Genomic DNA, 24,655 nt, shown 5'->3' with positions numbered 1-24,655 from the left:
GGAGAGGCCAACTTTTGTTCGGATGGTGTGTTTGGGGGTTCTTATTATGTTTTTAAAAAATAATATTCTATATTACTAAAGTAGAGTTAACCAGAAATTATTCACACGAATGGGAAGATTGAGCTAATTGGTATCCAAATCTCCCATTATTTGGAAAGACATTCTTTCCCCATGCTTTCCATATTTACGTGTAACTTCACAACGTCTGCTTTTTGACCTTCCGCCGTCCACTTCCACCGCATTGAGGGGTGTCTGACGTTGCAATGGGTAACTAGAGGTCAACTCCCTTTTCCTCCCGCGGGCCTGCTCTCTGCATTGGAACTCGCGGGCCGTTAGACGTTTGTTTTGGGTGTGAGCAGTTCGTTTCTCCGTTTTAGCAGAAACAATCAATACTCAGCACATTAAAATAATCACTACAGCCAAATAGCACGGATTCATTTAGCGCCGAAATATGCACGAGCATCAAAGGCCAGGATTTAACCAGGCGGCCGCACCTACCGGGTTTCACCTGCGGCTGCAGACTCTCCCGAGGAAAGGCCCGCAGGGCGCGACGGCCCAGGCCCCGCCCCCGCCCCGCCCCCGCCCCGCCCCGCCCCGCCCCCGCGCTCAGCCCACCTCCCGGGCCCCGCCCCCCGCCGCCGCGACCACGCCCCCTTCCCCGCCCGTAGGTGTAGCTGTGCCAGACCACGCGGGCCCGGAAGCCGCGCTCGGACGTTCGAACGCGGTCCCCGGCGGGCGCGGGCCAATGGGCGGGGCGCACCTCGAGTCTCCACCCCCGCCGTCCGTGACGTCACCGAACGCGCGGGCGCGCGGGCCGGAGGGGCGGGGCGGGCTGCGCCCCCAGAGGTCAGCTCCTGGCTAGTCCTTGCGCGGCGGAGAGCTCCGCTGGGTCGTGTCGTCGCCGCCTTTGTGTGCGCAGCATGGCTTTCGTGACCCGCCAGTTCGTGCGCTCGGTGTCCTCCTCGTCCACTGCCTCGGCCTCGGCGAAGAAGATCATCGTCAAGCACGTGACGGTTATCGGCGGCGGGCTGATGGGCGCCGGCATCGCCCAGGTGAGCCGCCGGGCGGCCGGCGGACCCGGCTCGACGTCGCTGCGCGCGCCTGGGGCAGGCTCCGGGCAGCAGACAGGCGGCGTGGGCGCCGGGGCAAAGGCCACCCGCCCCTCGCGGCGCGGTTGAAAAGCCTCGAGTCTGGGCCTGAGTCCCCTCCGCTCCCCCAAAGAACCCGTGTTGTTGGGTTGAGCCCCAGGGCCCTGGTCCCTGAATCCCGGCCGCCCCGGGGCCCGATGAAGGCTCCGTGCGAGGGGTCTCTGAATGCGCTTTGGCACCGGGCGGTGCAGGCGGAGACGGTACTGAGGGGTAACGTGCGCGCTCGCCGCTCGGCTGAGACCGAGTTTGCTTCCAGAGGCCTGGGCTGCGATCAGTTAGTTTTGTTTCTGTTAATTTTTTATGAGTCTTTGTCCGACCTGTTTTCTGCTCTCCTAAACGATCTCTCTTTCCCGCCCCCGTCTTGTGTTTCCTTTTGCTCGTGGGTTAGCAAGAAGAAAAATAGTCCTCGTTTTGGTAGCACTTTGTAAAGTTACCGAGTTGGAGCTTGCGAGGCCCTGGAACGACTCCCGCTGCGAGCGCCTTGGCTAGGCCACTTTGACCTGTTCCCCTCTGCGCCGAAAACAGCGCGGTTTAAGGCCTGGGAGTGTGGGAGTAAGGTGGCTGAGAGCCCAGGAGGAGGGCCTGAGCGCGCTGTTCGTCCTCAGGACTCTGCCCTGTGCCACCTGAGCTGGGCTACGGAGTCATTTGTGCCACCGATTATCCGGATACTGTGATACTTGTATTTTTATTTATTTATTTATTTATTTATTTTCAGCGGTTACCTTCCAGGTCGCATTGGACGACTGTGATTTTCTTAGCTGATTTTATTCTTAGCGTTTCAGCCCTTTGCAACTTACGTTGTCGAGAACGGAGGCAGTTATTAACAAGTGTTTCTTAAGAGAGTACTCTAGGGCAGTGGCTACAATCAAGAAGGTTTAATTTTTTTCAGTGTCTGTTTGCAGCCAAATCCACGCTTCTGTGCTTGCTTTTTAAAAAAAAAGTCTTTTGGGGCGCCTGGGTGGTTCAGGGGGTTAAGTCTGACTCTTGAGTTCAGTGCAGGTCATGATCTTGGGGTTGTGGGGTCCAGCCCCGCCTTGCACTGAGTGAAGAGCCTGCTTAGGATTCTCTCCCTCCCTCCGTCTCTCTTTCTCTCAAAAACAAACAAAAACTTTTATTACTATGTCTTAATTCTCCCTCCCTGCATGTTTTTTGCAGCATATTCATTGCATTTTCTCTTAAAATTAGTATTTAAATTTTTTTTAAAAAGATTTTATATATTTATTCATGAGAGACACACAGAGAGAGAGAGAGGCAGAGACACAGGCAGAGGGAGAAGCAGGCTCCATGCAGGAAGCCTGACATAGGACTCTGTCCCAGGTCTCCAGGATCACACCCCGGTGTTAAACCGCTGAGCCACCAGGGCTGCCCAAAATTAGTATTTTTTAAATTTTTTTTTTTAATTTTTTATTTATTTATGATAGTCACACACAGAGAGAGAGAGAGAGAGGCAGAGACATAGGCAGAGGGAGAAGCAGGCTCCATGCACCGGGAGCCGGATGTGGGATTCGATCCCGGGTCTCCAGGATCGCACCCTGGGCCAAAGGCAGGCGCCAAACCTCTGTGCCACCCAGGGATCCCAAAATTAGTATTTTTTAAAAATATTTTTATCCATCTGACTTCTGACAGTCTCTCATTTCTATCTTCTGAGACCATGTTTTTGGCCATGCATTGATTGCCCTTTTTGTTGTGTGGATGCCCTGGCTGCTAGATTATGGTTTCCTGTAACCTGTGTTACATCTGAAGAGGAGTAAGTCCCTTTAACCTGAAAGTTCCACATATTAGACTACATGATACTCAGAGCTTAGCTTGGGCACACTTACATATTTCCTGCTCCACCAGACTCTCCCAAGGCTATGAGAGCAAGATTTATTCTGGGCAGATGTAAAATAATGCACTGGTTTAAAAACACTTAAACAACATCTTGGTGACAAATTATTAGGGCTTTATGCCTCCAGTAACAATATAGGAAATGAACAGTATCTTGAAGTCATCAATGGAAGAGGATTAGGAGTGGTGTGAAAAGCATTGCCTCAACTTTTGTACAAAGTCGGATTGCTTCCAGTGTCTGGAAGGCTGCAACCATTATTGGGATACCATGAAAAAGGGTGTTATGTTACATGAAAAAGCACAGAGGTAGCACCTAAAATTATGGGTATGGTAATGGTGCATTCACTTGAGAAAGGAGTGGGGAGAAATGACTGACATTGGTGGGAACACATACTTGGGGGTCCAGTCCTTGAGTAGTTGGAGCAGGGAGTGCCTTTTCAAAGTTAAGGGGGAAGAGTGTTATTTACCCCTCTGGTTGGAAACATAATGGAATTGTCATTCTGAAAGTTGAAAAAGACCAGAACTCTAGGGTAGCTGGCTGGCTGATTCAGAGGAGCGTGTGACTCTTGATCTTGGGTTTGTGAGTTCGAGCCCCTTATTGGTTGTGAGGCCCAGGGGAAAAAAATAAAAGACCAGAAATCTAAGTAGTGAACATTCATAAGGAACACAGTTCCATTCTCACATAGCAAGGTTTTAAAGAGCCTCACCAACTTCAGGTGACAACTTTAATCCTGGGGAGGGAAACCGTGCTTTCCTGCGGAACATCTCTGTGTGCCACTGTCAGCCAGTTGGTTGGGTTCACTGATGTTTTGGGATGGTTTAGCTGATCTGTTTTTGCATTTCACCCTGAAGCATGCAATTCTAGCAGTATCACTTCATTCTTTGTGCCCCTTAATCTAGGGTTTTTGGCATAGGGTAAAGTTATTTTGCTTATTGAGTGCCACTGATGAATAAGTTGATGTGTTTTGAACATGGGTTGGCTCCAGTTCATTATGGGGAATTGGATGATTTTTATATTGGCTCTGCTTCATATGCTGGCTCTGTTAACGTGGGAAAGTTACTTAACTGGCTCTGTTAACATATGAAATTTACTTAACCTATGGCTTCAGTTTACTTATTTCTAAAGTTGGACTAAGTACTAGTGTGGTAGGAGTATGGAGAGGATTGAATGAATTAGTATACGTCAGGCACTTAGCACAGTGTCTGACACCGAATAAGAGCTCACAAAATGTTCGCTGCCCTTACAATGATTATCTTCATTGCAGTAATCCTTGTCCATTTGTCCTCCTCCTCTGGTCTCCACACCTAACTCTGATTGTTGCTGCAGAGGTGGGACTGTAATATTTAGATGGAGAATATTGGTCATGATTTTGTTTCAACATGTTTAATCTTGAACACAAATGCCAGTTGATACTGTGCTTTGTTTGCTTATGGATCTCTGAAAAGAAGGAAGGCACCTTTTATCCTCGCCCCCCCCCCGCCCCCAACCCATCATAAATCCTCAGTGAAGCCTTAAAAACACAAGCACAAACTAGCATCTAAGCTATGCGTTCATCTTCACTCTTCTGAACTCTTTCTGAGGTAGTTTAATTTTATTCAGGGTGTAGCTCTATTTACAATTTTAATTTTTTGTAAAATTAATCATTTTGCCATATGTTCCAATTCATGCTGAGTGGGATAAAAAAATTTTTTTTTGAATATGTTTTTTGGGAGCCTGACACATTTCTCAAGCAATTTAGCAGTTTCAGATAAGTGAGGTTTGTGCTTCATTACGTTTGATCAGAGCACAGGCCATTTGTACATTTGTATTCTCTAAGAGCATCTACTTTGCCTGTCATTTTTTTGTTTGTTTAAAATTAAAAAATCCCTTAGACTGCAGGTTAATATTTAGTAAGGTTAACTTGTGTGTTTGTCCATTACAGACTTTTGACATGGTTCTGATTACCAACTTAGCTTTGACCAAATACTTAGGCCAGCAAAGAAGCTTATAGCATTAAATGACCCTTGAGGAAGGGCAGGTTGTTTTTTGTTCAGTAAAGGAGGGGAGAAAAGGAAGAAAAGTACTAGCTGTGCATTTCTTCAATTTATTGAAAGATTCCTTTCTGAACTTTGTTTTGTTCATTGCCTATTTTTTTCATCTGAGGAGCCCAGAGAGCCCATAGCTTTCATTAAGTTACTGGGAGTGTGGGGTTGGGGGAAGCCTATGGGCTCCCTGAAAATGGACATTTCGGAAGCTGAATTCCTCAGGGCTCCTGGTACAACCTTCCTTTTAGTGCACTATATTTCTTTGAGGAAATGAGAAAGTTTGCAAGGGGTTCGGGGCCTGATTCTTCTCACCCAAAGCCTTTTTTGTTCCCCTTAAAAAGCAAAAAGGACACATTTCTTCTGGGGAAGGCTCTTTAGACAATTAAAACAAAGTTGGGGTATGGTGGGGGAGAGCATTCTAAGCTACAGATGAATGTTTCCTCAGACATCTGTGTTACTTTGTGATGCTTAATAAGGACTCAAGTGGACCTGAGAGTTTTTTTCCTCCCCAGCCACTCTTTGCCCCCTGTCCTGAGTTTTCTGATATTGAATGAAAGAGTGGTCACAATTGCCCAGTGTTTAACTCTATTTTTTTTTTTTTTTAAATGCTACAGTGAATACATCTCTGTTAAACTGTGCTTGAAAACAGTGAAGTGGCCTGGGAAAAGTTTCAGGATCACAGGAGACTGGCACAGTTACCTGGCTGTAAGCTCTCCTTTTGAGTGTTCTTTCTGGAGGGGATGTTTTTTTGTTTTTGTTTTTAAAGATTTTATTTATTTATGAGGGATGCAGAGAGAGAGAGAGAGAGAGAGAGAGGCAGAGACACAGAGACACAGGCAGGGGGGGAGAAGCAGGCTCCTTACAGGGAGCCCGATACGGGACTCGATCCCGGGTCTCCAGGATCACACCCTGGGCTGAAGGTGGTGAGCCACCCGGGCTGCCCGGCGATGTTTTTATTCAGGTTAACTCCCTCCTTAAGGGTATAGGATGCATTCGTCATGAAGCTCTTCCCTCGGTCCCTGTGTTGTTGCTCACTTCTTTGCCGGGCTCTTGTCTGAGCTTCATCCATGTACTGGGACAGCAAAACCAGCCCTTGTCAGCATATTAGTCATTGGGGCTGGAGCTAATGTAGAAGAGGTGGGGCTAATAGACAAAAAAGAATGCTAAAGAATATGTTTGGACATTGTAGAGCAGAAATGGCACCTCAGTCAGGTTTTGGGTGTTCTCTACCATGTCCTAGATCCAGCCTCGCTGTTACCTGCCCCTTGCTTGAGTTTCTAATTTTCTTCCCCCCCACTTCTGTTTCTCCCCGTATCTGCCTCAGGCACACTCCTCACTGCCTCGCTGTCCTAGGACCATAGGGGGCTTACACTGCTCTTCGCCCTGCGTCTGCCTGGGGTATATTAACAACGCAGTTTCTGGTGAGTGGTGGTGTAACACTTGAAAGTGAGCAGGGTATGAGGTGCCTCCCAGAGCTTAGCACCCAGCCCTACCTACCTGTCTTTGCTGTAGGAACCTTAGGTGAGTCATTTAACCCTTCTCTGCCTCTTTTATCTGCGGACAAGGATACTTGCCTCACGGTGCTGTGAGAGCTAAATGCCCAAAGAGCCGAAGAGACCTAACTAGCATGTTCAGTGGGAACTGTTCAGTAAATGTTGCTTTCATGTAGACTTGTGAGATCAATCCGGCGATGATTTCTCTAATTCTAGATTCTCTTCGCTGTCTTTGAAGAGGTTTGATCCCTGAAGCCGAGGTAACCACAGTTCTGCCCTCACCCCTGGCCTCCGCTGTGTTGTGGAGAGAAGTGTGGTCTCCCTGGGCAAAGGGGTTTTTACAGGTATCTGGAATCAACAGATAAAAGGTTGACCTCTCCTTAGCTCTAGACTCAAAGTTAGAATCATTCCCTGGTGATCTCTCTTTGGCTGCTCTGATGCCATTTTCTGCCGAGAATAGACTCAAAGTCACTTGCCAAGACTTAATTATTTATCATGTTCCCTTCCTTTGTCCCCTCCAGCTTTCCCTGGGACTTTTCCTCCCTCTGTCATTACCACACTTGTTCTTCCAGCCACATATACTCTGAAGATGGGGTCATGGTCAGAGTCTCCTCTGTGCCACAAAAGGCTCTGAGGCTTTCCTCTGTGAGGAGTGTTCTTTTCCCTGTGCTCCCCTTTGTAATTCCTGGACCCGGCATTGATACTTGAATTGTTGTGGGAGCCTCTTACTTGGACCTTTTTCAGCAAACCTCTCCCCCATCCCCTGCCCCGCCATTGTAGCAAACATTGCCATACTAATCTTCCTAGAGAGCAGTTTGGATTTGGAACTGTCTCTTCTACTCAGAAAGTATTCCTCATGGCAACATCTCAGAGAAATACTTAAATATAACCGAGAGTTTGTTGATGCTAGTGACACGTCCAGTTATAACTTCTTGGGGTTGCTGAGAGATGGGAGGAGAGAGTCCTGGGAGAGGAGTTATTTTTCTCTACATTACCAACTCCAGATGCTTATTGAATTTTCAAAAAAAATTTTTTTCTTTTGACAGACTTCTCATCTGAAGATGGAAGTGCATTTCTTTAGCTTTTTAGAAATACTTTTTGAAATATAAAAATCTAAGTAAAAAAAAATTAAACTAGCTAATGAATTAAACTGTTTTAAGAACAAACCAGCTGGTTATGGTGGCAGTGGTAGTTGAAAGCCTCAACGGAATGCCTTTTTTGATTATCGAAGTTAGTGAAGACAACAACTGCTGAAGGCAGAGTTGAAGGAATTGCACAATCAGAGATAATCATAAACCCAGAGTTGCCAGCTCTGAGAAACACATCTGATTTATGACTTTTTCCCTCCCTGGATCAAATCATGAGCTCAAGGGCAGGCCTTGATGCAAAGAACAGCAACCTCTGGGGTACAGTCAGCGTCATGAGCACTAACTCAGTGCACTTATTCTGGGAATTGGAAGGAAGTCAGAATAGTTTTCTGAGAGAATGTACAGCTGATAACATGCAGTCCTCCTGTAGTGTAGGGGCACATGGGACAGCTCACTGTACTAGTTGATGTAGTTCATGTAGTTCTCACAGATTTACCATTCAGGTTATGTTTCAGAGAAGCTGCTTCAAATCTGGCGATGTGTTTGCAAAAATATATAAATCCAGCATTCTTCTGCTTGGCATGTTTACTTGGCCCTGTGGCCGGAGTACTCAGAGGCTTTTGAAAGTGTGCTATTCACCTGGCCTATTTTTACAGCTCTGAAGCACCCTTGTCTAAAAATATTTCTCCCTGGCTAAGCCTGCCTTCCACCAAGGCTAGGGAAGTCATGGAGCTATGAGGACATAGCCCTCAAATAAATTTTTTCCATTACAGATTGTCCTCAAGGGCTTACAGTGAATGGGTACTGTAATATAAAACAAGAGCTTTAAATGGGTTGTTTAAATTGTAGTCACTCAAGGTAAAGTGCCAGAAAGAGCTCTCCTTAATATAAAAATAACATGTCTATCGGAGGGGAGAAAAAAGACCTTTCTTTTTGTGTTCTGTTTCTCCACTACTATCTCCTTCTCAGAAAGTTGGGACCAACTTGGGTGGTATTGTTGCATTATGCAAGAAGGAATGTGGTTTCTTTGCATCCATGACACATGAAGAGTAAGAGCCTTCGGTAATATAATGATTTTCACACTGAGGGAGGCCCTCAGGCACACGGATGAAAAGAACCCTGGACTTTCAGGAGATCTGATCTTATCTTGGCGTTCTAAGACGCTCAGTCAGTACTTCCTGAGGACCCAGCAGCCAGGTCGGGTCTTGGTGCTCAGTGAACAGAGACGAATGACATTTTTTTGTCAGGAGCCTGCTGTAGGAAAGTAGGGAAGCCAGCGTTGTTGTCTTAACAGTGATGAGTCGTAACAGTGTGGTGGGTGCAGTGGTGAGGGTGTACAGGGGTATTATAGGAGCACCAGAGGGATACCCAGCCCGGGGCCAAAGAAGATCTTGCGGCGTAAGATCTGGAAAAGTAATCTCACGTAGTATCTGTGATATCCAGTACTTGGTATGTGTGATGATACTCAGACTTAGTGAGGAGAGGTTGGGGAGAAGGTGTGGACAGTGCAGAGGCCAGGAGATGAGACAGTAGTAGATGTGGAGGCTATAGGCCTTGTTGTGGTGTTAGGGTGTTAGGCATCAGTGAACAGTGTGTCTGGAGAGGAGGTGAATCTCCATCCTGGAGGGCTTTGCATGCCATACGTAGGAACTTAAGTTTTATTCTTTGGTCACTGGGTTCCATTGAAGAGTTTGATGGAGTAAGCATTATAGACAGAAGTACCTTTCATGGAATTACATTGTGGGTAGATCACTACTGCCTGTATGTGATCTTAAGTGAATAGTTTTTCAACTTTAGTTCTATTTCTTTCCTCAGTAAAATGAAAGTGTTGTGTTGGGTTAGAACAAAGGTTTTTTTTTTTTTTTAAATTGTAAATATATACATAACGTGAACTATAATTTTTGCCATTTTTAAATTGCAGGTATTCCCCGCTTTCCAAGAACTTGGTTTACACCACTTTGCTTTTACGAAAGATCTACATTAGTCCCTGTTTTTGGTAATTGAAAAAAACACATGGTGGATTTTACTTTTATGAAAACAGGTGAAAAGCCAAAATAGCACTCAGCATTTGTTTGGCAGTGAGCCATTACAGAGGCAACACACACTGTAAGCAGCTTCTTCCCTGGGAACTACACTTAGCTTCAAGGCATCACAGCTTTGAACTGTGTCTCTGAGCATCTGTGCTTTATCTAAATTTATTTTGTGTATCCATTGGCAAGATGTGTCCTAAGGTATCAGAGAAGCGTAAGAGGGGTTATTTTTTAGGTCTGCAGAGGCTCAAAATTTTTCCATATAAATTAATGGTAATTGCTTCTTTGTTTTATATCATTTTGGCTTACACAAGTTTTCATAAGAGTGCTCTACTTCGAGATAGTATCGCCAGGGAAACCTGTATGCAATTCAATGGCATTTAGATCTCTACAAAAGATGGTTTTGTTGCAAAACCATCACCATCATCTATCTCCAGAGCTCTGCATCTTACAAAACTGAAGTTCTGTACCCACTGAATGATAACTTCTCTTCACCCTTCCCCAGCCCTTAGAACCAGACATCTACTTTCTATCTCTGAATTTGACTGTTCTAGGTACATAAATGGAACCATACAGTATTCTTTTGTGACTAGCTTATTTCACTTAGTATTATATCTTCAAGGTTCATTCATATTGTACCATGTGTCAGAGTTTCCTTCTTTTCTAGGGAATAATAGTTCAGTGGAATATTTTTAAATGGAATAATGTATATACTGTATTTTGTCTATCCATTTATCTGTCTTGGGATACTTGGGTTACTTCCACTTTTTGGTTATTGTGAATAATGCTGCCGTGAATATGGGTATACAGAGGAATAACAAGGGCTATTGAAAGTCCTTGCTTTCAGTTCTTTTGGGTATATACCTAGAAGTAGAATTGCTGGATAATATGTAATTATCTTTAAATTTTTGAGGAATTGCTATGATGTATTCCACAGCAGCTGCAACATTTTACATTCTCATCAGCAGTGTGCAAGGGTGCCAGTTTCTCCATATCTTTGCCAATATTTATTTTCTGTTTTGTTTTGTTTTTCTAATAGCCATCCTAATGGATGTGAATAGATTAGAGGTTTTTACACTAAAGACTGGTGGACTTTAAGGGTTCTATGAATCTTCTTGGTGGTACGCAAACTTCCTTTCCCTAACCTCTGTTTTATATATTGCTCTTCTGTATGTATTCCCATAAAGGAGAATTTTATGGTTAAAGAAGTTTGAAAGTCACTACACTGAATGATCTTTAGAGTATCTTTCTGCTCTAAAAATCAATGGTCTTGGTTTCTGTGGCTAATAAACGTGAATAAATGCTTTTGCTGATCCCTGACCTTGCAATAGTTGAGAAGCTAAGGTGCCTTAGTTTGCCCAGTGGGATAAAGGAGAAACCTGTGTTTGAGGGAGTGAGCTTGTGTGTCTGTGGCCATCCTTGACCTGGCTTACACATATGCCCCTCACAAATGGTCACAAATACTACAGGGTTTGTATGCCTCTAGCATTGCCTATAGCTTCTTTGATAAAAAGGTACAAGATGTAGTCATATCCTGGAAGACATTAAGCATAAGTTCATTTTTGAAATCACAGGGTACTCATACTGCACGGCAGTTGTCCTTCAGTTCCCCTTTTGCCTGATATCTTAACCACCGGTGCCAGTAAACAGTTAATCTGCTTGCCAAAATGAGACTCTTGGAGCAGTTTTTCCCCTTGGTAATTGACTAAAGGACTCTGGTTATTAGCTCTTTTTGTTGTTACTGTACTTTTCAAAGTAGAGTGATCTTTCATAATTCTGAAATAACTTGAAAGTTACATAAAGTGTATTCTAGTTTCTAGTTATAATCATGACTCTTTTTCAGGTTTTTTTGAATTCCAGTTAGCGTACAGTGTAATATTAGTTTCAGGTGTAGAATTTAGTGATTTGTCACTTACATACAACATCTGATGCCCGTCACAAGTGCCCTCCTTAATAATGATCATGCATCTAGCCCATCCCCTGCCACCTCCCCCCAATAACCCTGTTTGTTCTGTATAATTAAGACTGGTTTGCCTTCCTTCCCCCTCCACCATGTTCAGCTGTTTTGATTTTTAAATTCCACATATGAGTAAAATTATACAATATTTGTCTTTCTCTGATTCATTTTATTTAGCATTATACTCACTGGCTCCATCCGTCTTTGCAAATGGCAAGATTTCATTCTGTTTTTATGGCTAAGTAATATTCCATTAAACACCCCCCCACACACACACCCACCCACCCCACTTCTCTCCATTCATCAGTTGATGGAGATTTGGGCTCTTGACATAGTTTAGCTGTTGTTGACAATGCTGCTATAAACATTGGTGTGCATTATCTCCCTTCGAATCTGTATTTTTATGTCCTTTGGGTAAATACCTAGTAGCGCAATTGCTAGATCATAGAGTAGTTCTATTTTTTACTTTTTGAGGAAACTTCATACTGTTTTCCAAACTGGCTGCACCAGTTTGCATTCCCACCAACAGGGTACAAGAGTTCCCCTTTCTCCAAATCCTTGCCAACATCTGTTGTTTCTTGTGTTAACTTTAGCCACTTTCTATAGTCATGACTTCTTGAGAACTTTGCCTTAAGATAATTTACAAACTAAGGCTTTTTTTTTTTTTTCAAACTAAGGCTTTTTAGAAATAAATCTGTCACTCATGTGTTCTTTTCACAAATACTAATAAGTGTCTTGCATGTGCTGGGGATTGGGGAGGGTAAAAGGCAATATGTGGTTGGTGCTCTTGAGGAGCTCATTGTCCAGAGAAGGAAATACAAGCATCAACAGCTAATTAATAAAAGGCAGATAGATTGCCTTTTTGTCATATCTGGAAAGTGACCTGATACAGATGAAAGTTTTGGTTTAAGTACCTTAAGGTAAGGGTGCCTGGGTGGCTCAGTTGTCTCCCTCTCCCTCCACTGCTCCCCCTACTCATGCTCGCTTGTGCACATGCATGCTCCTTCTAAAATAAGTAAGTAAATCTTAAAAAAATACCTTAAGGTAAGACTTTTAAATATATAAGATATGATCTGATCTATATGATGCATCTTCTATGGTAAGAAAAAAGGGATATTTAAAAAGTATATGTATAAGGGCATCTGGGTGGCTCAGTCAGTTAAGCATATGACTCTTGATTTTGGTTCAGGTCATGACCTCAGGGTTGTGAGATCAAGCCCCAAGTCTCGCTCCATTCTGGGAGTGGAGCCTGCTTAAGAGTCTCTCCCTCTGCACCTTCCCACCCCTACCCCCAGCTTGCACGCTCTCTCTTAAAAAAAAAAAAAAGGCATATGTATATATTGTACTACGTATGTGTATATGAAATTTATATTTACTGGAAATATTTTTATTTTTTAAAAATATTTATGTATTTATTCATGATAGAGAGAGAGAGGCAGAGAGAGAGAGAGGCAGAGACACAGGAGGAGGGAGAAGCAGGCTCCATGCCAGGAGCCCGACGTGGGACCTGATCCCGGGACTCCAGGATCGTGCCCTGGGCCAAAGGCAGGCGCTAAACCGCTGAGCCACCCAGGGATCCCTGGAAATATTTTTTAAAGATTTTTTTTTTATTCGGAGAGAGAGAGAGTGGGTGGAGGGACAGAGAGAGAATCTCAAGCAGACTCCATGCTAAGCATGGAGCCTGATACGGGTCATAATCTCAAGACCCTGATACCTGAACGGAAATCAGGAGTCAGACACTTAACTGACTGAGCCACCCAGATGCCATTACTGGAAATTCTGGTTGGACTACAGATGGAGTGTGCCAGAACCACCCTGTGTTGGTATTGGGGTAACAGCAAATTCAGACTCTGAAGTGGATGATGCAACAGCTCTTTTGAGAAGGTCTCTAGGTATTATGTTGAGATCATCATTAAAAGTTGGTGTTGCTCAACTTTTCCTTATCTAATTTATCTTTTATTTTTCACATTTGGAATTTCTTCCACATACTGGTTGGTTAGTGACTATTATTCTGAACTATGTGAGATTTTTACAACATAAAATAGCCTATGACCAATTTGTTTTTGATTTATCTGTGTGTTCATATCCTGATGATTGCATTGCCTTTACAAAACAGAGCAGCGGTTGATAACTGATGGCTTACAGCAGCTCTGTGTTTTTTCATTCAATGTTTGGAGTCCTACATGAAAGATATTTTGTATCTGTAAATTAGTAGAAGTGCCAAGAAGGTTAAAGGTTGGGAAAGTTTTCGCCAATGGAGAAATAGTCTCTGTGTTGAATTATAAAAGATGACTGGAGTCCCCCAAGCAGTAGTTAGGGAGAGGGGGCATCATGGTGGAGGGAAACACCTGGGCTGGGGTATGAACCAGTGAAATGGTACGGAGGAGGAAGAAGTGTGGTGTGGCTGGAGAAGAGTACAGGTTCAGGTTACTATACTCCAAAGCATTTAGTACTTAGCAGCTATTTAGGGGATAGCCACCATGTGCAAGGTTTGTGATAAATACCGGAAGAACATAAAGAAAAAATCAGTTTCTGCCTTAAGGAACTTCAATCCAGGAGCAGAGATTGCTAGACAAACATCCAAATGACAGTTTACTTTGGTATAAAGTAGTAGAGTAAGACAGTAAAAATCTAGCTCTGAGGTTTCAAAACAAAAAAGAGCACATTCATTTGGAAAAAGGCTCCATGGAGATGGTAGCATTTGAAGTGGGTCTTGAATAATGGCTAGGATTTTCTTGGACGGTAATTAAGGGTTGAGATTAAGAAAAAAAGTGTTGTAGAGCAAATTGTGACTGACAGAAGAATGGTACCATTAATGAAGGTCAAAGAGAACTGGTTTTAGGGTCAAGATGGTGACTGGGGACAGAATGTTAGTTGTAGGCACAGGTGGAATTATGAGAATGTTTGAGGTTCCAGAAGGAAAAGAGAGACAGAAAAAGAATATTGAAAGCAGAACCTTGAAAGATACCTTTGTTTAGAGGCTGAGAAGATTGAGAAGTCAATATGGCCAATAGCAGAGATAAGAAATAGAGAAAGAAATTGAAGAGAGAGTTTAAAAAATAAGCCGTAGTTGGCCGAATATAGGGCTCTGGAAAAAGTAAAGGATGAAGTCAAAGAATAGGTGTTGGCTTTAGCAATTAGAAGACCACAGATAAGTTAGCTGTAATTTTGTACAGCAGTGGTGATGGAGGAAACCATACTCCTAGGGTTTAGGAACTGTATGGCTGGGGAGAAGGTGGAAGCACCAAGTGTGGTGACCAGAGTGGCAGCTAACAAGCATCATTGCACTTTCTGTGTGCCCAGCATTGGTCTAAGCACTTGGAATGCATTTGCTTCTTTAATCGTCACGGTAGTCCAGTGAGATGGATACTGTGTAATCCCTCATGACACATCAGGAAACCATAGATAGGCTGAAGAACTTGCCTGAAGTCATGCAGTGAGTGGCTAAGCCAGGATTTAAACCTAGGAAGTCCAGTTCTAAACCTTGTGTTCTGTATGCTGCTCTGCCGCCCAGTAGTTGAAGGACTTTGGTGGTGAAGTGAAGGCCAGCATTAGGCAGTTAAGGAAGTTTGCAGGTGCTCCCTCCCCACTTTTTTTTTTTTTAAGTTTTATTTATTTATTTTAGAGAGAGTGCAAGAGTGCACGCGTGCACATCCGGGGGAGGGGGGGCGGCAGGGAGAATCTCTAGCAGACAGACACCCTGCTGAGCCAGGAGCCCGATGTGGCCTCAGTCCCACAGCCCTGAGATCATGATCTGAGCCGAAACCAAGAGTTGGATGTTTCACTGACTAAGCCACCCAGGTGCCCCTTACTTTCTTCTTAAATGAAGAAAGATCCCAGTCTTTTTGTAAAAATGGAAGGACATAGAAAGGAAAACCTGAAAATGAAAACCAGAAAGGGCACAAGTCTTGGGATGAGAAGGTATAAAAACACAAGCAAAATAAAATGATTTACCTTAGGAGGCTGTACCTGGATCCAGTTTAGGCCTCAGACTGTCAAATAAGGTGGAAGGGAGGTCCTAGAGTAAAAATGATACGCTACTGTGACATGCCAGGTACCATTTTGGGTGTTTAACATACATTAACTCATTTAATCCTCTCAACAACCTTGTTGCCCTGTTTTTCCCTAGATCAGGAGATGGCCCACAGAGGTCATGGAATGTTTCCCATCTCACAGCTGGGAATTGAGTTCCAGGTGGACTAGCTCTTGCCCAGCTCAGAACGGTCTTGACTGTTCCCCTTAGGCCCAGCCATGCCTTTTGTGTCAAGAATAGCCAGCATGTGAGCTCCAGATGCAGACAGCCCTACCTTCAAATCCTAGTCATCTCCAGACCATCAGCTTGCTTATTGTTTAAATGCTCAAGGCTGTTATGAAGATGAAATTGGGTAATTTACAAGTGAAAGCTCTCTGAGAGCAGGGAATTTGTTTTGTTCACTACGTCATCCCAGAGTCTGGAAGAGGCACAAACAACATAGGTATTTGAGTTAGTGGTAGGCAGTAGTTTAAGGAATGAATGGAAATGTGGCCAGCCTGGTGCTTGAAATGGTAGTTCCCTCCATTCATAGGGGAGCGCAGGTGTTGGGGAGGGGATCAAGAATGCTCATTTCTAAGAAGCCAAGTTTTTTTGTCTGTGACTTGGTCATTTGTTGAAAGCATTTTTTAATAATCCTACATTTTTCACCCAGACCATTCTCAAAGGCTTTCCCACTGTGCAGATTGTTTGTGTACCCCAGTACAATTATTTCGCGTCCAAGAGCAACACAGCAGTCTTGTTCTGCTCTTAGCCTTCAAACCAGAGTGTAACTGAAAGCCATGAATGAAGACCTCACCGCTTTCATTGGGAAAGAGTAACTGGAAAGCCACAACCATGAACCACCGTATCGATCATAAGAGAGAAGTGTGCCTCAGCAGCAGTTAGGTATGATTCTTATAAGAAAGAGAGGCTAGATGGGAAAGAGATTTTAAGGTCAAAAGAAGAAGCTAAAAGAACTGGAGTGGAGGAAGAAACATGAACCCATGGAGACTTTTTGACTTGCACTTTAAGAAAATGAAACAAACATCTGTTAAGGTTGGGAGAGATGAATTTAAAGTGGGGAGACTCAGTTGGGAGGCTTTTGCTGTTGAAGAATGTGCCCCTACACTACTAGTGTATTATTTTGTGGGACTGAAAGAGGAATGTTGTTGAACCCCAAGTGTCAACACTGTTTTTTTTTAAGATTTTATTTATTCATGAGAGACACGGGGGGGGGGGGGGGGGGGGGAAGACAGGCAGAGGGAAGAGGGAGAAGCAGGCTCCATGCAGGGAGCCCCACGTGGGACTGGATCCCAAGTCTCTAAGATCAAGCCCTGGGCTGAAGGCAGGCACTAAACTGCTGAGCCACCCAGGGATCCCTGTGTTTCAGTTTAAAGGTGTAGCGCTTTTTTTTTTTTTTATTTGTAACTTTTTTTTTATACACACCTTCTTCTTAATATTAGATACTATGATTCCAGAAAGGTTAGATGAGGTCATTGTTTTTCAAACTAAAGTCATTATGAAAAGAGGATTTTGAGGCTCTGAAAAGAAGTGGGAGAATAGAATGGTTACTAGCAGTTGGTAAAGATGTAAGCGCTCTGAATGCTGAAGAACTGAGCCTCCCAGCGGTTAGCAGAATGCTCAAGATATAGATACTTACATTGCCTAGATCTTGTCTTGGGATCAGTAATTCACTGTGGGAGTAGTGGTAGCTGCATAATGATAATTTCCTGTTCTGAATGTCAAAAATAATAATTTTATATGCTCTTATTGCAGATTTTAATCTCATAAATTGCTTTCAAGAGAATAAACTATAAAACTATAAAGTGACACCTTATTAAAATTGGCATTTGATACTTGAGAATTGGTTAAATAAATGAGATAGGATAGGCCTGATGTGTGGCACATAGGAAGTGTTCTAAACTGTAGTTACTAGGGATGGAAAAACCTCTGTGGACTCAGGTTTCGGTTTGTTGTGGAGTTTCTCAAGGGATTTCTTCGCTAGGGAACTCAGTGGTTTGAGGAGATAGTTGGCAATCCAGAAGGGCTGGGGTGGGTGGGGATAGGAACCAGGGTAGATAAGTTCTTTATTTTAGAGTGACACTTTAGCACTTGGGGTACACTGTTAGGATCATCTGAGGGAGTTTCTTTTGTGTGTGTGCTCCTGAGTTCTCTCTCTAAAATAAATAAATCTTAAAAGGGAAGGGCGCCTGAGGGCGCACAGTCAGTTAAACATCTAACTCTTGGTTTTGGCTCAGGTCATAATCTCAGTGCCTTCAGACTAAATAAATTAGGGTATCTGCAGATGAGGTTCGGACGTTGGTTGGTTTAAATATTCCCCAGCTGATTTTAATCTGCGACCAGATTTGAGCACGGATCTTAGAGCATCAGAATCAACAGGAAGGCTTTGCTAAAATTCTGGCCCCAACCCGTAGTTTGTGATATATTGGATTGGGAGTGGAGTCTGAGAATTTGCATTTCTAACACCTCCCCAGATGAGGTTGGTGCTGCTGGTCCAGAACCCACACTTTGAGAACTGTCCTAGAATCATAGGGTATTTCAGGTGTCTTTTGAGGCTTTAGTGCTCACATGGCAGATGTCTTTTGTTTGGATGGATGTTCTTGTTTATCCGGTCATTTTTGCTGTGAATATGACTGTATTCAGTCATGAATACATGTCCTACATGAATAGGAATGTGATTTGATAGAACTGAAGGCTGCTTCTGTGTGTTATTAATAAACCACTTTTTAACCCTAACCATGGGATAGTGTACAAGTTACTGAGCCTCTTTAAGCCCCAGTTTACCTCATCTACAAAATGAAATTGTGCTGCCATTTTCATAAGGACTGCGTAAGTGTATTAGGACTCCAGTTTGGGGAAGAACTGACATGTTATTTAAGAGGAATTTTTATAGATGTCACCAAATCCATAAGAGTTACTAAAGAAGGCATGGGGGAAGGAGAATACAAAAAAGTAAGCAATTTTTGTAAAATGCTATTATTATTGTATCATGAAATCTGGTTGTCTCAGCAAATATGACAGCATTCCTTGTACTCCTCTAACTAGATTACAAGAAAATTTCTGGAGCCAAGCAGCCTTGGAATTTGAACTCTGGCTTCACAGCTTAACAGCTGAGTGATACTGGGCCAAGTGACTCAATCTCTCTAATTCCTTCTTTTACAAAACAGAGATGATGTCTGCTTCAACAGGGTTGTTGGACTGATCAGAAATAACGTTGGAAAATGCAAAGTATGTGCCTGGCACATAGTAAATGCTTGGTACATTGCATCTCTTCATTTTGCTGCATTTGGCCTTTTTTTTTTTTTTTTTTTAAGGGCTTTTGTTCTTTCTGATAATTGTTGGTAGAGACTGTTAACTTCTGGAAGCTCTCCCAGCTCTCGGGGATCTCATAGGAGAAATAAGACAGGTGCATTAATAATTTAGAAAGAACGAGCTGGCCTTTATTAAGTGGCCTGTGTCTGTCTAGCCATGTTTAAGACTGCCTCAGCTTATTGAGATGATCAGAGTCGTGCAGCTTTTCAGGTCTGACCTGGAATTCATGGGGGCAGGGGGATAGACTGCTTGCACCCTGAATCTATCTCAGTGCTGAACAATTTGGACATAACAGCAGTTGAGAGGAATGAATACCAACCCCATTTAGAGTAGATAAATACGGTCAAAGAACATTGGACTCATCATGTGGAAATTTTATTAAGCATCTAATATTGTTGGTTTTTTGGTTCATTTATTTAAAAAGTAAACATTGAAGTGCTGACTATGGGCCAGGCACTTAGAGTTGCAAAGACAAAGAGGGCTTGAAGTTGCCCTCAAGATACTGCTGACCTGGTGTCCTTAGGGTATGTGTGCAATAAATGATTGCAAGGGACTGGAACATCAGGGTGCGTTGCTCTATGCAGGTGGGTAGAATGAAAATGTTGCTATAACTTGCAATCACCTGAAGTTATGTTGTAATGTTAATTTGTTTCTACTCAAATTGTGACCTGCACTAAAGCTGCTTCATAAAATAGTAAATATTTCAAGGCGAATTTAATTTTCTCTTTTTTGCCTATATTTTCTTTATTCAGACCTAACCATATCCACTTTGGGTTTAAATAAGAATGTCTTTTCTACCTATGTCTCTACTGTGAGATCATGACCTAAGCTGAAATCAAGAGTCGGATGCTTAACTGACTGAGCTACCTAGGCAACCCTATTTTTTTACAGAATTGTAAATACATTGTCCTTTTTTTTTTTTTTTTAATTTTTATTTATGATAGGCACACAGTGAGAGAGAGAGGCAGAGACACAGGCAGAGGGAGAAGCAGGCTCCACGCACCGGGAGCCCGACGTGGGACTCGATCCCGGGTCTCCAGGATCGCGCCCTGGGCCAAAGGCAGGCGCCAAACCGCTGCGCCACCCAGGGATCCCCTACATTGTCCTTTTGATTAGCTTGCTTTATTTTAAGAATACAGTATATAATACGTGAAGCACGCAAAATATGTGTTAATTGATTGTTAGTGGTAAGGCCTGTGGTCAACAGTAGTTAAGTTTTGAGGGAGTCAAAAGTTGTTTGTGGATTTTCAATAGTGCAGGGGGCGAGGCAGAAGGAGTCAGCACCCCTAACCCCAAGCTGTTCAAGTGTCAACTAAGGAAAGCATTGTGGCTTATCTGTTACATAACCAAAAATGCCCCATGACTCCCAACCAAACATGATATACTAACTTTGAAAGTGGGTTTCTGGAAAAAAGGTAATATCGCCCCTCACTTGTCCCTCACACCCCACTTCTTTATGGCTATCTCTAACTCCTTGAGGAGCAAAAAAAGCCTGGGTGATGCCTGCTGGAGGTAAAGAGGGGGGGAAAGTAGACCAGGACCTAGGCAGGTAGAAATCTGGGAATCCTTTCTGGCCTATTCAAAGGATGATCTAGGTCAGAGACGGAGAGGGACAAAGTAAAAATGACTTTGTGTCATTCCACAGGAACTCTCAGAGGAGCCAAAAAAAAAATGGGAGATCCCTAAGCTGGTACTCTGCTCATTCCCACCTTGCAAGAAAGGTGCCCCATCAGTGGTCATCACATCTACCCTCAGCTGTTGCTCCCCAGGGTGCCTGCCTCAAAGTAATTTACTTTCATCTCCAGCTGCATCTGGGATTTGAGATTTGTTGTCTTAGTTTCTGTGTCCGGTTCCTCCACCAAATGCCCCCACTCCTCCAGGTTTGGGGAGTTAGTCTCAGGACCCAGCATATCATTATACTCTTGGCTACAGTTTATTTCAGCAAAAGGATACAAAACAAAAACAACAGAGAGAACTGTGCAAGGGGCAAAGTCTGGAGGAAAGCAGGGGCAAGCTTCCAGAGTCCTCTCCCTGTGCAGTCACACAGGACACACTTGGTTCCTCCAGCAACAGGTTGTCATGGCACATGTGAAACCTCTTCCAGGGGTGCTCATCAGAGACCCAGGTCCCTGGGTTGTTACTGGGGCTGGTCACACAGGTACTCTCTGCCTGGCACATAGCAGAATTCCTGACCCCTAGAAGGAAAGCAGGTAGGTGTTCAGCAAAAACCGCAGACCCTAAGCAGTCTCAGGTCCAGCGAGCCCTTCTTGTCAGGGAAGGATGGAAACTCTGCAAAGGCCCGGGGCCTTTCTAAAGATAACAGTCTTGGGCCTGTTGTGTCGCTTTTTCTGCAGAGTTTCTAAATTTTGCTCTTGCTTTTTTTTCACTCTGAATTAATGAGGGGTTCAAATTTGTGCCACGTGACTTGAGGTGTTGGCAAGATGAGCCTCAGTCTGCTGTTACTCTGGGAGAAAGCCTGCTCTGGATTGATGGGTGCTTTACGTGGGCCACGCTGCCTGCCTGCAGCCTGTGTTTCTGCCAGCCAGGCAAGTTCACTGGATGCCTCTGTCCTTTTATCAAAATGATTCTCGTTACCCAGCTGTGCTTAGCAGATCTTCCTGTCCTCGCGTGGTGCTCTCTTGTCTTGGTTTCCAGGCAGGCTCTGGGGCACTGGCGGTATTGATTCTCCTGCCCACAGGTTCCACAGGCTCAGACTTGAAGCCTCAGTAGGAAGCTTTCTCAGGCTGAACCCAGAGGTGCTGTTGTAATTAGCTTCCACGTAAACCCCATCTTACCGCTTTTACAAGTGTTCTTTGGAAGTCTTGGCTCAGGGGTTTGGACCTCTTTGCCTTTGAGTTTTGTTCTTCTGTTACTTTTTTGTCTCTGGTTTTCAGTTTGGAATTTTGGTTGCCTGGTTTCAAAAATCTTGCATCACAACAGTGGTCTAGAACTGTTTTCTTACTGTCATCTCTGGGTAGATTCATTTCAGCCAACCTGTTCATCTCCTGTGTGCTGTTGATCAACAGAAATTTTAGAGCCTTGGTTCTGTGGGGGTCTTCTTGGACCCTGAGCGGCATCTCAATTGTGCTGGCATCCTGTATACTTATGTTTGTGGTAGGCCACGTCTGTCTTCTTACTTATGGCTTGAACTGAGTTTAATGCCTACCTGTAATGTAACCCAGTGACCTACTTTTAGCCACACAGTGTATTCCACAGTCCTTGCCAAAGATGTTGGCAAATTGTGATGAAAAAGGGATTGACTTGTCACTACATGTGGCTAAACTAAGCTGGCTTCAGGTGAACTTCGGGCACCTGCATTAAATGTACCCTCAGAATTTCAGCCAAGGTAGGTTGGGGAATTGCTCTTCTAAATTGGCTGATCACCAACAACCTATGTTCATGGGAGTTGTGTCACTAAATAGTCCTTGGAATCTTTTTTTAAAAAATTAATTTATTTGAGAGTAATAATAGTAATATTTGCGCCAGTTAGTGCACACATGAGCAAGGGGAGAGGGAGAGGGAGAATCTTAGGCTGACTCCACACAGAGCCTTACATGGCGGGCTCAGTCTCATGATCATGACCTGACCCAAAACCAAGAGTCCAATGCCTAACCGACTGAGTCCTGCAGGTGTCCTGGTCCTCGGAATCTTTTTGCCATCATCATCGTCTTGCCTATTACTGGTTTAGGGATTACAGAAGAGATGAACTAAGCAGTCAAGCTGCACAGGATGCTCCAGTTTTAAGGAAAAAAGATGGTGGGTGGGGGATAGGTGCTCTCTGAATGGGCCGTTGAGCACTTTGGAATATGGCTTGTGCAACCAAGGAACTGAATTTTTAATTTTATTCAATTTCCGTTAATTTAAATAGCCACAGGTGGCTGGTGGCTCCCTTGTTGGACAGTTGGAGAGTAGTTCTAGTGTGGCCTTCAAAGCCTTGATTCAGATCCCAGCTCTGCTGCCTACCTGTTGTGTGATGATGGTGCACATACTTAACCTTATAAGGTGTTTTTGAGAATTTGTCTTCCGTATAAAGGCTCTAGAGCACTATTTGCCTGGCAAATAGTGTTTGTTCAGTTGATGTTGGCTTATTATGTTTACTTGGTATTTTAAAGAGAATAGAGGCAGAGTTTGTATGAAATACAAAACTCTATTTTTTTTTTTTTTAACTTTTATGTTTCCTTTTTCTTTCTTTACTCTAGGTTGCTGCAGCAACTGGCCACACAGTAGTGTTGGTGGACCAGACAGAGGACATACTGGCAAAATCTAAGAAGGGGATTGAGGAAAGCCTTAGGAGAGTGGCCAAGAAGAAGTTTGCAGAAAACCCCAAGGTAATTTTTTGTTTTATGTGACCTCAAGAGCAGTCCTCCAAACATAACACTCTTGGTGGCCTTTGCTTGCTTTTTCAATTTGTTGAGTAAAGCTCATTTTCCCATAACTTTAGACCAGTATAAATAACATAATCCCTGAATGTTCTGTGAGGAACTGAGTACAAAACAGGAGAAGTAAATAACCATATTGTTGGGTAGGTTTTGAAGCAGGGAGAAAGTTTCTGCGGGTAGTAAACTCATTCTGTCCCCTGAGAATTTGGGATTGAAGATCACCTGTTTTGTCATACTGATAGAAGAGAGCAGAAATAGGAAGAGAATTTTGGTACTTACACATTAAAAAGAGAATGATACAATAAACATTGCATTTAGATAGAAAATTCTGATTGCTTAGATAATATCTTACAGGCATTGGTAATGTAGTTACCAGAGAATACAGAGTGTCATTCTCACTCCCCACCAGCAGAGGGGATATGAGAGCTTGAGGAATGTCTAGAAGGTGGGGAACTCTGGTTTACTGACCCTTTCTCATTGGACCTTCATGTTTAATTCGAAATACTGAGGAAGTCAACCAGGGGAATTGTGGTTTACCTTTGCCACCTTGTTAAAGTTGCTTAAGATTGATCTCCTTACATTCACACTATTGTGCAGCCATCACCACTCTTTACGAAACTTTTTCATTTTTCTAAAGAGAAACGCTATACACATTAAGCAGTAACTCCTCATTCCCTCCTCCTCCCAACCCCTGGTAACCTCAAATCTACTTTCTGTCTCTGAATTTGCCTTTTGTAGGGACCTCATATAAGTGGACTCAAGCTATTTGTCCTTTTGTGACTGATTAATTTCATTTGTTGTACTGTCTTCAGGGTTCATCCAGTTTATAGCATGCATCAGAACTTCATTCTTCCGGCTTGAATAATATTCCATTGTATGTATCCAACCACATTTTGTTTAGCCATTCATCTGTCAGTGACACTTGGGTTCTCACTTTTTGGCCATTGTGAATAATGCTGCAGTGAGTGTTGATATACTGTCTGTCTACTCCTCCTTCAGTTCTTTCTTGTATATACTAGAAGTAGAATTGCTGGGTCATGACAGTCTTGTGTTTGGCTTTTGAGGAACCACCAAACTGTCTTCCATAGTGGCTAAACCATTTAACATTCCTACAAGTAGTGTATGAAGGTTCCTATTTCTCCACATCCTGGCCAACACTTGCTGTTTTCTTTCTTTCTTTCTTTTTTTTTTTTCTTTCATAATAATAGCCCATCATCAGGGTGACATGGTATCTCACTGTAGTTTTGACTTGTATTTTCTTAATATGTAGTCATTGTTCAAAAATTAAAGGGGCAGGAGTGGAGCTAATTTTTACCCTCTCCTTCACAGGCACATTAACATCTCTGTCACCTGTCCCCCCATA

General features: G+C 43.4%; 1 protein-coding gene across 1 annotated transcript in view; it reads left to right on the top strand.

The window, feature by feature from the left end:
- The first annotated feature begins 642 nt into the window (after positions 1-642).
- Positions 643-24,655, top strand: part of HADH (hydroxyacyl-CoA dehydrogenase) — a 44,691-nt gene continuing 20,678 nt past the window's right edge. Inside the window, exons 1-2 of the mRNA XM_026017592.2 lie at positions 643-1,052; positions 23,113-23,241. Coding sequence (XP_025873377.1) covers positions 921-1,052; positions 23,113-23,241 — 261 coding nt within the window. The 5' untranslated portion in view covers positions 643-920. The remainder of the gene's footprint in view (positions 1,053-23,112; positions 23,242-24,655) is intronic.

This window comes from Vulpes vulpes, chromosome 4 (assembly GCF_048418805.1).
Source record: "Vulpes vulpes isolate BD-2025 chromosome 4, VulVul3, whole genome shotgun sequence".
NCBI classification, from domain to species: domain Eukaryota; kingdom Metazoa; phylum Chordata; class Mammalia; order Carnivora; family Canidae; genus Vulpes; species Vulpes vulpes.
This window is presented reverse-complemented; position numbering and strand designations above follow the sequence as displayed.